Here is a 17,926-nt window from a genome sequence, read left to right as displayed (position 1 = left end):
CTGTTGGTCGCGACCCCTTTGGGTGTCAAACAACCTTTTCACAGGGGTCGCCTAAGACCATCAGAAAACACATAATTACATATTGTTTTTGTGATTAATCACGATGCTTTCATTATGTTCCATTTGTAACAATGAAAATACATCCTGAATATCACATATTTACATTATGATTCATAACAGTAGCAAAATTACAGTTATGAAGTAGCAACGAAAATAATTTTATGGTTGGGGGTCACCACAACATGAGGAACTGTATTAAAGGGTTGCGGCATTAGGAAGGCTGAGAACCACTGTGCTAGAGACTCAGCTGGGACCGGGGGTTGAACTTGCAACCAAGGTACGTTCCCTTGACAGGGAATTGAACCTGTGACCCTTTGGTCGGTGGGCTGACGCTCTAACCACTAAGCAAGCCAGAGCTATTGTGTTATTTTCAAAGAAGAAAACTGCCTTTACTTTTGGGAAGATTTTTAAGCCCTTGGACTTAATCACCTACCCAGCTTCTTATTTTAGGACTCGAATGAAGAAAAGGCAGTTCTGGAGCACACTATTGAAGAACCTTTAAATCAAGAGCCATCTGTAAATGCTAGTGTGGATTGTTCCTCAAGTAGTGGGGTTCCGTTTTTCCAGGTACCTGATTATATCCTATCAGATAACTCTTCCACATCTGGTATAAGTCAGTCATTTGCTATTCAACATAAAGGCATTACTTTTAGTAGGTCGAACAGCAAAATATCTTTAGCCATTCCTTTGGAATGGCTTGTTAATTTCTCTGATTTAAATTATTTACACAAATTAGATCATTGTACCAGGGGTTTTCTGTAGGATAAATAAAGGCTAAAATTGACTTAGTCTCCATCTTCAGTTGGTAATCTTCAGCTGTCCCTTTCTGCCTCTTACATACTCAGAATGGATACTGAGAGTGGTTATTCCTCTTCCCTCCACCTTTGACCTGGAAGTCCTGGAGCCTTTCTCTGCCCATAATCAGACTTTGAGAGCTATGAGGTTTATAATTATAAGGCTGAGAGACCAAAGGCCTCTCGAGTTATATTAGTGATTTCTTCTGCCGAGGCTTTGGCCGTGTTAACAATTCCCCCATGTTTCCTGAGCTCCTTGTGGGCCTTGATCTTGTGCAGTTAAATCCTGTAATGTCTCTTACCTGCTTTTATTATTATTTTTAATTCTCACCCGAGGATATTTTTTCATTGATTTTTTAGAGAAAGTGGAAGAGAGAGGGAAAGACAAAGAGAAATATTAATGTGAGAGAAACACATCGGTTGGTTGCCTCCTGCACACGCCCTGACCAGGGCTGGGCTGGGGAAGTACCTGTAACCTAACCGAGGTATGTGCCTTTGACCAGAATCAAACCCTTCAGTCTGCAGGCCGACGCTCTATCCACTGAGCCAAACCGGCTAGGTCTTTTACCCCTTTCTAAACCCTTTTGGGAATATGGCACTATAAACTCCTAGCACCTTTCACCTATTTTGAAGACATGAGCCTAGACAGTCTGTGGAGTAAGGACTCCCTTACAAAGGACATGGATGTCTCCGTTTTACAGTTGAAGGGCTGCTTCTGACATGTATATACTTATACCTGTTCCTGATAGACTTGCAGGTCTTTTCACCAAGGTCTGAAGATTCCACCCCTAATTTAAAAATATATATATTTTTTAATTGACTTCAGAGAGGAAAGGAGAGGAAAAGAGATATCTATATATATAAAAGCCTAAGCAACCATTATGACTGGGTGAACAGCCAGTAGCTATGACACATACTGACCACCAGGTGGCAGACACTCAATGCAAGAGCTGCCCCCTGGTGGTCAGTGTGCTCCCGCAGTCAACCTCCCGCAGTCGGCCAACTTCCCATGGTCCCTCTCCCCGGCTGGCTAGCCCCAATTAGGAATGGACCAGATGGTCCCGACTGGCCCTGATCACCCGCCAAGCCGAGGGACCCCACCTGTGCATGAATTCGTGCACCAGGCCACTAGTAGAAATATAAATGATAAGAGAGAATCATTGATTGGCTGCCTTCTGCATGCCCCCCACAGGGGATCGAGCCCACAACCTGGCATGTGTCCTGACTGGGAATTGAATCCTGACCTCCTGGTTCATGGGTCGACGCTCAACCACTGAGCCATGCCAGCCGGGCTCCATCCCTAATTTAAGATGATAAAACTTCTTGCTCAGATTCTATTAAATTCCTCTCCGCCTTAAGGCAGTTTCATCCCCAAATTCTTACTTTTGTTTTATTCTTTACTAGTAGAGAACTCTATATTTCTTTCCATTTTTCAACCCTCTCTTATATCTTACTAAGTTAAGAAAAGAGGGAGAGTTAAAAGAAGTTAATTACTGTTTGGAAATCTGTTCATTATTACTGTTTAACGAGGCTTAGTGGTTCAGCCATGGCAAGGAAGTCCCTACAGTACTGGGAAAGATTTGGAATTGGATTTTAGACCTTTAGCTAAAGCCCGGAAATTATTTTCCCCCTGATGGCATTCTTTTGGGGTGGGGGTTAGTTTTCTGGGTTTGAAACTCTAAAATAGTTTACGATTTATCTCAGCATTGATAACTGGAACTACAATGATTATCAGCCATCTCTTAAAGCAAGTATGAGGATTTCAATGAAATATACATCTCCAAATGAAATAAGTTTAAATAAAAGATAAAGTTTTTTAAAAAATGTGTTAAGGTAGCCCATATATCAGAGTCTCTGCTTAAAATAGTGTTGCCCTTTTTTTCATGATAGCACATCTTTGTTTTCCCAGGATTTCTTCACAGCAGCACTATTGGTATTTTGAGCTGGATAGCCCTTTGTTGTGGTGGCTGGTCCTCTGTGCTGTGTATTTTATGTATAGCAGTATTTCTGGCTTCTACCCATTAGGAGCCAATAGCACCCCCTAGTTTAACAACCAAAAAAGCCTTCAGGCATTATGAACTGTCCCCTAGGGTCGGGGAGGAGGGGCAAAGTTGCTCCCTGTTGAGAATCACTATTCTACAGTAAAATCTGTGACTAGGCTTTGGTGTATCATATAGAAAATTGATATTTCTCTCCACTCCTTCCATTGGTGGTAAAATGAAGCAGGCATTCATTTCTACTTGCCAGACAGATTGTTAGTTCAAATTTGTGCTGAGTCTTTTTGGAAGTTCTCCACACTTAATTTCTTTGCTATAATCCATAGAATTTTGAAAATAAGAGTATAGCTAATATGTATCAAATGTTAACTTTATATTGACTTAATTTGTCCCCTTAAATCTACAGCATAAAAAATCATATGGAAAAGACAAAGAAAACAGAGGCATTAATCCAGTGGAGAGGTCTAAAGTAGAAGAAACTACTGAACAATCCGTTACAAAGAGCAGATTACCTCTACGAGCCCAGATAAATCTTTAGTTAACTCGAGGGTTTTAAATTTTATTTTTAATTAAAATGGAAAATAAAACCCATAACTCCAGAACCTTGAGCCTTGTGTATAGATTAAAAACAAATAGAAAATATCAAGGCAATATTGTAAATTAAGTGAATTTAATGTGTTCCCATTTTTTCTGTTATTCTGTAGTTCACTGTGTATTAAGTGGGTTTCATTTGGGATTTGCATTGAGTAAACATGTATTTCTAGCTTTGGATATAAAATTGTCCTTTTATAACAAATGAAAAATATTTTTGTCTATTACTAAATAGGAAATATATAGGAGCTGCACTATTCTTCTGGGCTTGAACGGTAATTATCACCAATGCTTGGTCTTGGGAAGGACCATCTCCTTTCTTTTATTTTTTATTTTTTTACTATGATTGAATTATGTCTATATTTGCTTGCCTCCTTCCTTAGACTTTGCCATTCTGCCTTCTTAAGTTCACTTTCTCCCATTTTATTTGTCAATAAACCATTTGTAGAGCTCCAGATTGGTATCCATTTATTATGAGATAGCCAGAATTTTACCTTGCTATCTTTAATACTTTTTTATGGTTATCTCTGAAATCACTGTCAACAATAAACATAACCCAAGCAGGTCCTTTCAGTTGTTTACTTCGTTACCCCCTAGACATGCAAGCATTTAATTCCTTTATGAGGCCTAACACATGAGCCTCCACTGAGTTCATAAAAATCCAGCTTCTTTAGAATATAGATTGCTGTTATGGGAGAACTACCTAAATCTCTGATTAATGGCTGTGTGACCCCATTTTAATGCCTGTGTCTTACACAGAAAGTCACAGTAGTTTAAGGGCTTTTTGAAGCTATTAATTATGACTATAATTTGTATTCTTTTGTTTACCTGATAAAATTTGTTCTTTGTATATAATAAAATGTGCATATGTGTATTTTTTTCTATTGAAATCTTAATCTTTAGAAGAGCTTTGATAATTTTGATCTGGCAACCAAATTTCTGGAAGTTGAGATATTTCAACATGAAGAACCAGAACACTTAGAAGAAATTAATTAGTCCCTCCTTATCCACGGTTTTGCTTCTGTGGTTTCATTCACAGTTACCCATGGTCTGAAAATATTAAATGGAAAACTTAAGAAATAAACAATTCATAAATTTTTAAATTGTGCACCTTTCTGAGTAGCATGGGGAAATGTTGCGTCGCCCTATTCCATCCCACTGGGGTGTGAATGGTCTCTGTCCAGCATATCCAGTAGTGGTGTCTACAGTCAGATTGCTGCCATGTAGCAGTGCTTGTTTTTGAGTAACCCTTATTTAATGTCCTCAAGACGTAAGAGGACGGATGCTGGCAATTTGGATATGCTAAAGAGAAGCTGTAAAGTGCATCCTTTAAGTGAAAAGTTGGAAGTTCTCAACATAATAAGAAAAAAAATATTCTGAGGTTGCTAAGATCTATGGTTACAAATTTTCTATCTGTGAAATTGTAAAGAAGGAAAGAGAAATTTGTGCTAGTTTTGCTTTACCTCAAACACTGCAAAAGTTATGGCCACAAACAGTGTTTGATAAGTGCTTAGTTAAGATGGAAAAGGCATTAAATTTGTGGGTGGAAGACATGAATAGCAAACGTTTCAGAAAACATCGAACCTATACAAAGTCTAAGGAATCTTCTGAAATGAATAACACCAAGCTGTTTACTGCAAACCAGGGACGGCTACACATTCAGGAATAGGTTTTGAACTGAAAAGTGTAAAAATTACTCGCGAGGCTGTGTCTGCTGATGGAGCTGCTACGGCATTTCTGCCAGAGTTGAAGTTGATTAGATTCCGTTTCAGGGCACCCACTGGGGGTGGTGGAATGTTACCCTGCAGGTAAGGGGGAACTGCTTTATGCACAGTGAGTTTTGTGCTCAGGTTAAGTATAAAGTTAGAGAGGTTTGACTTTGATACTAAATAAAACCAAATCCTATTGGAGAATTAGAAAACGGGCTATTTCGAGGAATAAATTTATCTTTCAGAGGTGCTATCTTTATAAAAATGATATTTCTCTACAAAATCAGATGTCAACACAAGCTATGGATAATATCTAATAAAATAAACTGCTCTCAGTAAATCCATGATTAATAAATTTGGTTTCTCCATTAAGTTGCCCCATTATTTATTTGGCAATGGGTATATTTTAAGAGTTAAGCAAATTGTATTAAAATTTCTAAAATAAACTTCTGTACAGAAAGTACCAAGGAAGAAGGGCTTGGTAAAACCCCAGGCTCTAGTTCCATTCCACAGGGCTACACCGTGGTGCAGGAATAATGAGAAATAGATTGGTTCTCACAGCTAAGTCTTCTCATTCCCTGACTATGTTAAAGTTATCTAGGAATGCTGATGCAACTAGTTTAATTACCTGACAGAAGCAAAAATAAATATCTGGAGAATTTAAACATTCAGAGTCTTAAATTAGCTCTACAAAGTTACATGTGCCATGTCAAAAAATAACCATTGGCAAAAATAGCTTCAAGGACCCCTTCCACCTTAGAGGTAAAAAACAAACAAACAAACAAACAAAAAAAACGCCAAACATTCAGAAACAACTTTGTCAGAATTCTGGGAACATTTACAGCAACCAAAAAATGCGGAGTCAAGAAAAAGGCAAGCTAAAAATCAGGCAAGCTCTTTAGCGTTTTACATGCCCTTGTTCCATCCCCGACCCAGCTCTGGGTGGTCTTGAAGATAAGACAGCAGTCCGTGTTTTCGGAGTCACACCTTGGTTCCTGGTCCCAAGGAAGCAGATAGGAAAATCTAAAAAAAATTGTTCTAACCTATCTGGCGCCTCCTGTAGGAGGGAAGCAAGGCACGTTCCTTTGTTTCATCTAACTCAGAACTTGGGGGTGGGGGGTGAGGAGGAAGTGGCGGGCATTTCTTTAAAATATTGTAAGGCAGCTGCCTCCGGGGGCAAAGGCTTACAGCTGAAGTAAAAAAAGTGCCAACATCTTGAGGAAAAAATACAATTTATTAAAGGAGAGGAGGCCAGTCAAAAACCCTTGTACCAGTGTGCTGGGGAGCGGGAAAGCCAAGTTGCACGCATGAGAAAGACCCTAAGCTTTTATTGCTGCCTGATACTTAGGATCAGTACAAGCAGTAAGTGATAACTAAGGGAGATTAAAATGGCCTGCGTAGGCGTTTGAAGGTGTCCTCCAACACAGCCAATAGACAAAGACTGGGAGGATCTTTTTCTTTTAAAAAGATTCTTGTTTTAGTAATTTTAAAAAAATATTTTTTTTATTGATTTCAGAGGAAGGGAGAGGAAGAGAGAGGAAGAGAGAAACATCCATGATGAGAATAATTGATCGGCTGCCTCCTGCACGCCCCCTACTGGGGATTGAGCCCGCAACCCAGGCAAGTGCCCTTGACTGGAATAGAACCCAGGACCCTTCAGTGCACAGGCTGATGCTCTATCCAGTGAGCCAAACCAGGGCTTGTTTTAGTAATTTTTTAGGCTACTGGCATTTAAGAAAATCTCTGTCAACACACTAGCTGAACACAAGCAAAAGGAAGAGACTTCAGAGACTACATAAGTCAAAGAATTGAGACTTTACACACACAAAAAAAAGTTTGCAAAAGTCACTAAACAAATTGCTACAGCTCACAATAAGCAACAAAAACCCTAGGCATGAAAAAACCGATTTCCAGAGTTACCACATTATAATATTCAAAATGTTTTATTTTCAACCAAAAACTAAGAAGCATGAAAAGAAACAAAGTATGGCCCATTCAAAGAAGAAATTACATAAACCATCCCTATGAAACACAAACATTGGACTTTAAGTCAACTGACTCAAATATGCTCATAGAGTTAAAGGAAATCCAGGAGAACAAATAGAGGACATCAATAAATAAATTTTTAAAAACCATACAAGCTTTGGCCAGTGTGGCTCAGTTGGTTGGGCATCCTATATGCGCAGAAAGTTTGCTGGTTCAATTTCCGGTCAGGATACATACCCAGGTTGAAGGCCTGATCCCCCGGTAGGGGGCATGCGGGAGACAGCCAACTGATGATCTCGCAACAACGTTTCTCTCCCTCTTCCTTCTCTCTCTAGAAAATCAATAAAAAATCTTTTAAAAAACACCATGCAAATTAATCTGGAGCTGCAAGGTCTAACTGAAAAGAAAGAAGTCACTAGAGGTTTCCAATAGATGTGAGCCAATAAACTTGAAGCTAGGTCAACTGAAAATGTCCAGTTGGAGTAGCAGAAAGAGAAGAGTATGAAGGAAAACCAAAGAGCCCAGGAGATCTATGGAGCACAGCGAAGCATACCGACATTTGCAAAAAGGGGAGTATCAAAGGAGAGGAGAGAAAGAGGCAAAAAGAATACTTGAAGAAATAATGGCTGCAAACTTCTCAAATTTCTTAAACCACTTGAATCTACACATCCCAGCAGCTCAACAAACCAAACTGAATCGAATAAACTCAGAGACCTACAGCAAGACATTATAATCAGACTGTCAGAAGCTGAAGACAGAATCTTGTAAACAGCAATGAAGTAATCAGGATAACGCCAATCAAAACCACAATGAGATACCATATTAATCCACAAGGAGAGCTATAGTGAAAAAATAAAGTGTTGAAGTTTACAACAGGAACCCTTGGACGATGTTGGGAATGTAAAATGGATCAGCCACTGTGGAGAAGCTTGGTGGTTCCTAAAACAGTGAAACAATCACCATATGACCCAACAATTCCACTCCTATGTGTCTACCCAAGAGAAAGGAAAAAATTCCTCCACACAAGTATTTGTACACAAATGTTCATAGCAGCATTATCACAATAGTCAAATGGTATTAACAGCCTTAGTGCTCATCAATGTATGAATGGGTAAACAAAAGGTGGTAAATACAAGGGATTATTACTCAGCCATAAAAATGAAGTATGGATACATGCTACTAACTATGAGGATGAACCTTGAAAATAAAATGCTAAGATTAAAGAAGTGCAAGGCAAAAGTTTATATATCGTATGCTTCCGTTTAAATGGGATATCCAGAGTAGGCAAATTCATAGAAACAGGTTGGTATTTGCCAAAGCTGGTTGAAGGGGGGAAAGGGGCCGACTGCTTAATGAGTCTGGTGTTTTCTTTGGGGATGTTGGAAATTTGTTGGCACTAGTCAGCCGTGGGCAAACTACGGCCCGCAGGCCGGATGCGGCCCGTTTGAAATGAATAAAACTAAAAAAAAAAAAAGACCGTACCCATTTATGTAATGATGTTTACTTTGACTTTATATTAGTTCACACAAACACTCCATCCATGCTTTTGTTCCAGCCTCTGGTTCAGTTTAAGAACCCATTGTGGCCCTCGAGTCAAAAAGTTTGGCCACCCCTGATAGATGGGGTGGTTATACAACATTGTGAATACACGAAATGCCACTGAATGTGTACTTTAAATGGATTCATTAAAAAATTTTAATTGAGGTATAATGGACATATACCATGTAAGTTTCAAGTGCACAACATGTGATTCAATATTTGTATACATGGCACAATGACCACCAAAATAGTCTTAAAATTATTCATTTTTCTATTATGTGATTTGACCTAAAAATAAAAGGTATTCACAATAAAAAAGGATTCCTGTCATCTATTGGAGAAGTAATTGAATCACAGAGGCATCAATATTAGAATTAATTAATAAGGAGAAAATAGTTCTTAAATGCTACAATTTAAAAATACCCTAAAAATAAACCAAAATAAAAATATCAAAAAGAGGAAAAAATAAAAATGTATACATCATGTGCCCATAAAACACAGCTGTTTACACTCCTTTAGAAAATAACCTAGTAGCTCTTCTCATCAGCAGCCTGAGGTGATCTCTAAAAATGGCTTGCTATTCACTCGATCCAGAAAACCCCACAAAATCATGCAAATCAAGAGGTTCAAATCTTTGTGTTTGCTTTAAGGACACTTGTGAAACTGCACAAGCCATCAATGGTAAGCATATCCAAAAAGCCACCAAGTATCTGAAAGATGTGACTTTACAGAAGCATTGTGTGCCATCCTGTTGTCACAATAGTGGAGTTGGTAGGTATGCCCAGGCCAAACAGTGGGGTGAACTCAGGGTTGGTGCCCCAAAAAGAGTGCTGAATTTTTGCTGCACTTGCTTAAAAATGCAGAGAGTGATGCTGAACTTTTGGGGTTTAGTTGTAGATTCTCTGGTCATTGAGCACATCCAGGTAAATAAATGTTAAATGAAAGCTCCCAAGATGTGGCACCGAAGTTACAGATTAACCCATACATGAGCTCTCCCTGCCACACTGAGATGATTCCCACTGAAAGGAGGAGATTGTTCCTAAACCAAGATGAGGAGGCTATGTGGAAGAAAAAGCTATCCCAGAAGAAACTGAAGAAACAAAACCTTATGGCCCGGGAGTGAATAAATGTTAATAAATGTAAAAAGAGAGGACCCTGACTGAGTAGCTCAGTTGTTTGGAGCATTGTCCTGTTGCACCAAGGCTGCAGATTTGCTCCCTGGTCAGGGTACCAGGGCCCATACAAGAAACAACCAATGAATGCATATTTAAGTGAAACAACAAATCGAAGCTGATCTGGTAAGAAAAAAAAATAGGCACAAAAGAAAAAAAATAGGTATAAGTTTATTCATTCACACCAGACGGCTATTGTTGTATTGGCTGTGGCCATTGTTTTTGACAATCTTAGGGCAAAGAGGTCAGGCATTGCATGTTTTAAAAATTCTGGCGGCACACCAGTGCGCAGTGGCACACTGGCTGCAAATTGCCATGTTAGACCATAACACAAGTCTCAATCAATTGAAAAGGACTGAAGTTATACGAAGTTTGTTTCCCAGCTACAATGGAATGAAATTAGAAATCAGTAACAGAAGGACATTTGAGAAATTTACAAATATGAGCAAATTAGACAACACACTACTAAATAACCAATGATCAAAGAAGTCACAAGAGAAGTTAGAATATACTTTGAGGTGAATGAAAACAAATACACAACATACCAAAACATATGGGATGTCGATAAACAGTACTTAAAAGGAAATTTACAGTGGTATATGCCTCCATTTAGTCCCAACTTCCTTAGCTCTAGGCAGCCACTAATCTACTTTCTGTCTCTCATAGATTGCCTATTCTGGACATTTCATATCAATGCAATCATCAAATATATATGGTCTATTGTGTCTATCTTCTTTCACTCAGCATAATATTTTCAAAGTTCATCCATACTGTCGCATGTCTTAGTACTTTATTCCTTGTTTTCTTTTTAAAAAAACTTCTTAAAAATTGATTTTTAGAGCGAGGGGGAGGGAGAGAGAAACAATGCTGTGAGAATGAAACAATGATTGACTGTCTCCTGCACGCCCTCTCTCTGGGCATGTGCCCTGTTAAAAAAACTTCTTAAAAATTGATTTTTAGAGAGAGTGGGAGGGAGAGAGAAACAACGATGTGAGAATGAAACAATGATTGGCTGTCTCCTGCACGCCCTCTATCTGGGCATGTGCCCTGATTGGGAATCAAACCAGCAACCTTACTGTGCATGGGACAACGTCCAACCAACTGAGCCACACCAGCCAGGGTGTATTCTTTCTTATCTCTCTCTATATAAAGCTAATATGCTAAGTGTCCATCCAGATAATGACATCACGTAGTAACACCCGGCTTCCTCTCACTTTAACCAGATATTTGTGAAGCATTTTCCTGTGCCTCATCTCATTTAATCCTCACAGAAATCCTGGAATAGGTAGATAGGAGACTCAATGGAATCCTATTTTCTTTTCATTAGCCAGAAAAAGAAGATTTAGAAAGTTTAGAAACTTGACCCAACTGAAAAGAAGAAATGATGGGCCTTGAAAATAACTTCAGGTTTTCTCACAGTGGAAAATATAGCCAAACACTGATGCAGTTAAACATTTTACCCTCTGTTCTCCCTGCATGATCTACAATAATGATCTGCTTTGTGTTGATATTTACTGCTGTGTTGCTGACAATTAGCTGAAAGAGAAGTTGGGGTGCTTCACTGGGCTGGAAAAAGTTTAGCTAAATCAGAAAGCAGGTCTACTTAAGCAAGTTTAGTCTATACCTATAAAAGGCTAAGTTGACTCGTGCATGCGCGATACCTACAAAGCTCTACAAAACTCTTGATAGTGCCAATTGCATGTGTGTGTTTCAATCTGTCATTGTCAATCATGAATTTGGTTGACACTTCTATTATAGAGAAAGGGCAAATAGTGATATTTCTTCTAATTAATTTTCTTTCAATGTGCATGAATTCGTGCACCAGGTCACTAGTTATCAAATAATATTCCATTGCTTGTATATATCACATTTTACTTATACATTCATCAGTTGATGGACATTTGGGTTGCTTCTACTTTTTGGTTTTTATGAATAATTCTGCTATGAACATCTGTGCGCAAGTTTTTGTGTAGACATATATTTTCATTTCCTGGGTATACACCCAGGAGAGGAATTCTGGGTCATGTGGTAATTTGATGTTTAACCTCTTCAGGAACTGCCAGATTGTTTTCCAAAGTAGCTCCTTCATTTTACATTGCCATCGCAATGTATGAGCATTCTAAATTTCCATATCCTTACCAAAATTTGTCAGTTTCTGTTGTTTTTAAAAAAATGATTATAGCTATCTTAGTGGGCATGAAGTGGTACCTTGTTGCGGTTTTGATTTGCATTTCTCTGATGACTAATGATGTTGAACATCTTTTTCATGTGCTTATTAGTCCCCTGTGTATCTTCTTTGGAGAAACATCTATTCAGATCTTTTGCCAGTTAAAAAAATTAGGTTCTCTGTCTTTTTATTACTGACTTCCACATGTTTTAAGTTGAGCAAATAACTATCATAAGCCCCATCTAAAGCTCCATGGTCAGTGAGATTCACTCGCACTATGATACGATGCAAGATACACTGTAGTATGTAAGATGTGGCCATCACTGAAGTGACATCATGGTGACTATTGTTCAGAGTTCTGATTTCATTCATGACATGAATGAGACATTTTCTTTGGTCATATTAGCATTTTGTTAAGTTAGTAGAGCCCTAAACCCCCCACTAATAAGTTACATTTTGTCAAATTTTAAATAAAATGTAATACAGTAGTTTGATATGTGATTAAATAAATGATTTAGTCATTTCAAAAACTGAAGATAATAAAAATTTTAGTGTAAGTAAAAATAGAATCAATTGTTATAGTTCAATCATTGATGCTTTTTCCTCTGTGTATATTTAATTGTTGAAAATAAGTTGCAAAAAATTTACCTAAGTTCCTAGCAGATACATTAGAGGTGAGAACCACTTTCTCTTCTTACAAAGTTTGGTCTCTTGCAGAATAGCAGTGGCTAAAATAAATGGTGCCAAATTTTTGGAGCGAGTCTTGTTTAATTCAGAATATAATTAAAATCTCATGTAGCTTTATTGGTTTTAGTATCCAGCAGAGAAAAAATATTGAAACTCCAAGAGATTTTGAATTAAATAGCTACAACAGTTTTGTTTTATTGGTTCTGACTGTGTGAAAAAAATTATAAGGACAACTTTGGAAAAATCTTGTTCTTTTAGAGCCCCAAATGACTTTTAAAACAATAAAACAAACTATAAAACCTACACAAGTGATATTAAAAATTATGTAGTTCAATAAATGTGACATTCACAAATGTGGTTGTAATTTTTTTTTAAACTATAGCAAAATGAACATGGATCTGACGATTGGATTTAGAAGAGGTAGTGTTATATAGCTCAAGAGAATTAAGTGCTTCAATTTGCTAGTGAGGATTATGTAGCTGAGATGGAATGTTATACCAATGCCTTTTAAGATCTCCATTCACATCACAGAATCTGTGGCTAAATAAAAGAAAGGGATGATACTTCCTTTTCCTAATTACTGATAATTTCCCTGGCATTTCCTATTTATTTTTAAGCTTTGTAGAGTTATATCTTTTTGGTGGCTGAGTCATACACAGAACAAATTATAAATCCATACTATTTTTTAAAATATATTTCTATTGATTTCAGAGAGGAAGGGAGAGGGAGAGAGAGATAGAAACATCCATGATGAAAGAGAATCATGGATCGGCTGCCTCTTGCAAGTTGAGGATCAAGCCCACAACCCGGACATGTGCCCTTGACCGGAATCGAACCTGGGACCTTTCAGTTCGAAGGCCGACACTCTATCCACTGAGCCAAACCGGCTAGGCCAATCCATACTATTTTTGAATATGGAGAATGAAGGCTGACTAGTACAGGCATTAAATGAATTGTGATAATCGCAATTACTCGATAGATGGAAGGGGCAGAAAAACAAAGACGAGGGAGAAACATTTTGTGAGAGAATAAAAATCACAGTTATCTGAGTTCAAATCGTTGAAAACCCAAATGTAATAAAAAAAAAAAACTTTTTAACTGATCTCAGAGAGGAAGGGAGAGGAAGAAAGAGATAGAAACATAAGTGATGAGCAAGGATGTTGAGAAAAGGAATCCTAGTACATTGCTGGTGGGAATGCAGACTGGTGCAGCCACTGTGGAGAACAGTATGGAGTTTCCTCAAAAAACTAAAAATGGAACTCCCATTTGACCCAGTGCTCCCACTTCTAGGAATATATCCTAAGAAACCTGAAACATCAATCAGAATGAATGTATGCACCCTTATGTTCTTAGATTAAAATAAATGATCTTTATCTATGTGCAAAAATATGAATCAAATAAATACACTATCACATGAAAATCAGACTCCAAAAACTAAATAGTGAATAATTTGTATAAGAGATAAAAACAGTCAAAAGTAATCTATGCAATTAAAAGTCAGAATAGTGAATATCCTAGGCAATAACTAGACTGTGACATAAAAGGGACTTTCGGGAAGTGACAATGTTCTGCTTCTTATTTGAGTTCTAGTTTTATTGATTTGGGAGAATGGGAGACCATGTTCACTCCACATTTATCAATCTAGCAAACCAACTTGTCTGGGTCAATGGGAAAAACAAACAAACAAACAAACAAACAAACAAGACATCTGTAATACTTTCAACAGTTAAAAGAAAGAAGAAGAAAAAGAAACTTCAATTATGAGAAAGAGTCATTTATCAACTGCCTCCTTCCACAACCCAGGCATTTGCCCTGACCTGGAATTGAGCAGAGAGCTCCCGGCTCATAGGTCCAAGCTCAACCACTGAGGCACACCTGCTAGGCCTAAACATAACTTGTGAAGGCACCTTTGAGCTTCAGATAATAACTGTCTTTTTTTTGTCCCCCAATTCTGTGTCTGTCCTGTGCACAGGAGTGCACATGTTACTTCTTTAATCTCCCAGCACCTGCCTGAATTCTCTATCAGGCCATGTGATGAGAGTTATGACTGGTAGAGAGGGCACAGTATCAGACCAGACCCCAGAGGCACCAGTGATCCACAAACAGCCTTCCACAAATGGTTCCCAGGGACAATACCCCACCCGAACTTGTATGCAGACTCAATAAATAATTCCAATAATTTTTACCTTAAGAAGGTGAAAGTTTTCACTTTTTAACATTATTTCCCTCTTTATATACACATATCTGAGGGCATATATATGTGTGTATATTCAATTATTTGAAAGGAAGTTGAAGATATTATAACACTTCACCTCTAAATAGTATGCTTGCACCTCCCAAGAATAAAAACATTTACCCACAATACTAATATCACTACTAACACAAAGAATATTAATTTTTGTTGTTGCTAATCCTCACCCAAGGATATTTTTTCCACTAATATATTTTTTTAGAGAGAGTGGAAGGAGGGGGAGAGACAGAGAAATATTGATGTGAGAGAGACACATCGACTGGTTGCCTCCTGAACATGACCAGGGGGCAAAGGATTGAGCCTGCAATGGAGGTACATGCCCTTGACCTGAATTGAACCCCCAACCCTTTAGTCCAAGGGCTGACGCCCTAACCACTGAGCATGCCAGCTAGGGTGTGAACATTAATAATGTCACCTAACATACAATTCACATTCAGTTTTTGCCTATTTTCTCCCAAAATGCCTTTTGTAGAGGTTTTCCTTTTTAATCCAGAAGCCAATCAATTGGGGTGATACTATGAAACCTTGTGAAAATCCTCATCCTCAACAATGTTTCATTCATTGGTTTTGGTGATTAATGATGACTCTTTCTTGAGTGAATTATTACATTTTCTGATTTCTTTTTTCAATCTCCCTGCATTTGTTAGCTGGCATTCTTTCAGCGTCACCATCCACCATCTCTTTCTCTGCGTATCCTCACAGATACTCAGATACCATGAACTGTTATAGTCAATGTGTTCTAATCCAGAATGTGTTTTTGATGCTTCAATCACCCCGAATTTGGCCAATGAAGACCCTTCAAGGTGGTTCCTGGTTTCTCTCTGCAGTTTCTGGCAGGAGATGCTCCAGTGCACCTCCTACTTTTCCTGCCCCAGACTTAGAATCAGCCACTTCTTCCCGGACCTACTTCGCTGTGAATAGATCACACATCCACATCCTTCAATTCCCCAAAGATTCATGAAGTATAGAGTACAGACTCCCTCCACCTCCACCTCTCTCCTCATCGACAATATTAGTTTTTTGTATATCCTCCCAGAGAGTTTATATAATAAAGCAAAGGCACAGATATTCATACCCTCTCCAATGTTTTAACTCCAATGATAGCATATTACACTCGCTGCATTTGTCTATACTTGTAGCTCTTGTCTGTCCTCACATTCTGAAAGATGTCTACAATCCCAACCCAAAAAGATTCAGAAACTTTAGGCTAAGTCTTTTTAAAAATATATATTTTTGTTGCTTTCAGAGAGACAGAGAGAGGGAGAGAGAGAGATAGAATTATCAATGATGAGAGAGAATCATCAATTGGCTGCCTTCCAAATGCCCCCCACTGGGGATGGAGCCAGCAACTCTGGGAATGGTTAGTTGGCATCCTGACAGGTCGACCGACACTCAATTACTGAGCCACACTGGCCGGGTTAGGCCAAGTCTTAAATTTTCAGATGAGAAAAGCTGTGGGAGGGGGGCATGAATAGGTGCATTGGCAACTATTCGTCCCTCTATAGCAGCGGTTCTCAACCTGTGGGTCGCGGCCCCCACAGGGTGCATCCCCTACAGCAGCGGTTCTCAACCTGTTGGTCGCGACCCCTTTGGGTGTCAAACAACCTTTTCACAGGGGTCGCCTAAGACCATCGGAAAACACATACATAATTACATATTGTTTTGTGATTAATCACTATGCTTTAATTATGTTCCATTTGTAACAATGAAAATACATCCTGCATATCACATATTTACATGACGATTCATAACAGTAGCAAAATTATAGTTATGAAGTAGCAGCGAAAATAATTTTATGGTTGGGGGTCACCACAGCATGAGGAACTGCGTTAAAGGGTCAGGGCATTAGGAAGGTTGAGAACCACTGCTCCATCGGCTCTTGGATAACTACTCATTCTTCAAACATCACTTCCATGCCTCCTTCTCCAACGAGCTGATGTCCCTGATTACAAGGTTTCGGATCAGGAGGCACTTCTACTTCATGGCACCTCATAAGTCACTGTATGAAAACTTGTTTCCTGCCTCGGTGAGGACAAGAACCACATCTTTCTTGCTCCCTGCTGGCACACAGTAGTTACTTGGACAGAAATGTGCGGAGTGAAACTCGAACTCGGTGCGTCTGGCTTCCAGTCCACGCTTCTTCCTGCTGCAGTCCCGCCGCGGTTGGAGAAATAATTCCAAGACGTAAATAAATAAATAAGTAAAATCTCAATAGAAAAAGCTGGGAAGCCTTTTCATTTCTACGATTAATGGAGGACCTTAGCTGAAACTGCTCACCGCGAGGTGTGACGACCGCAGGAGGGCGTCAATCAAGAAATGCCCCCTTGCCCCGCAGGCGAGTGGAGCTGCACAGAGCCGAGGCCACACCGGGCAGCAGCGGCACAGCTTCAATGGAAAACACGTGCAAAACGGGAAAGTGGGGCTGCGCGCAGCTGCGATCCCCTAGGACCCAGGGAGAGGGGACATGGGTCGGAGAAGACGGCACAGTTTTTGCCTGGAGCCCTGTCACCCCGGCTCTCCCTGATTCCTGCCGGAAGAGGCTGAGTCCGGGCGGGAACCCCCACAATGAAACGGGCTGGGGCGGCCAAGAGTCCGGAGCACCTGAAGTCTAGTCGTCCTTACTCCACTGGGACGCAGTTAAGGGCCGTGGATCCCTCTCCTTGGAGCTGCCCCAGAACCCAGGGCACTCTCTCCCAAGAGCCAGAGACGCCCCGGGCAACAGCTCGTGTCACCGTTACTCCAAGGAGGGCGCCGACCAGGGAGGGTTCTCTCGGGCCTGGGAAGGCGCGGCCCTGGAGTGGCCTCGACGCTCGCCAGGATCGAGTCCAGTTACCCCTCGCCTGGGGCCGGGCGCCGCCCCCCTGGGCTCCGGCCTGGATCGGTGCCCCTGAGTTTCAGCAGAGATGCCTCCCGGCTGCGCCAGGACTGCCCGAGTCCGCCTTCCCTGCAGCTGTTCCTTCCTGTCTCCCCCGA

The 17,926-nt window shown here is 39.7% G+C and overlaps 1 protein-coding gene across 1 annotated transcript in view; it reads left to right on the top strand.

Moving 5' to 3' along the window:
* Window positions 1–4,297, top strand: part of KIF11 (kinesin family member 11) — a 49,319-nt gene extending 45,022 nt beyond the window's left edge. Inside the window, exons 21-22 of the mRNA XM_006755093.2 lie at window positions 511–627; window positions 3,258–4,297. Of these exons, the coding sequence (XP_006755156.1) occupies window positions 511–627; window positions 3,258–3,389 (249 nt within the window). The 3' untranslated portion in view covers window positions 3,390–4,297. The remainder of the gene's footprint in view (window positions 1–510; window positions 628–3,257) is intronic.
* Window positions 4,298–17,926: the final 13,629 nt, after the last annotated feature.

This window comes from Myotis davidii, unplaced genomic scaffold (genome assembly GCF_000327345.1).
Source record: "Myotis davidii unplaced genomic scaffold, ASM32734v1 scaffold271, whole genome shotgun sequence".
Taxonomy (NCBI): Eukaryota; Metazoa; Chordata; class Mammalia; order Chiroptera; family Vespertilionidae; genus Myotis; species Myotis davidii.
This window is presented reverse-complemented; position numbering and strand designations above follow the sequence as displayed.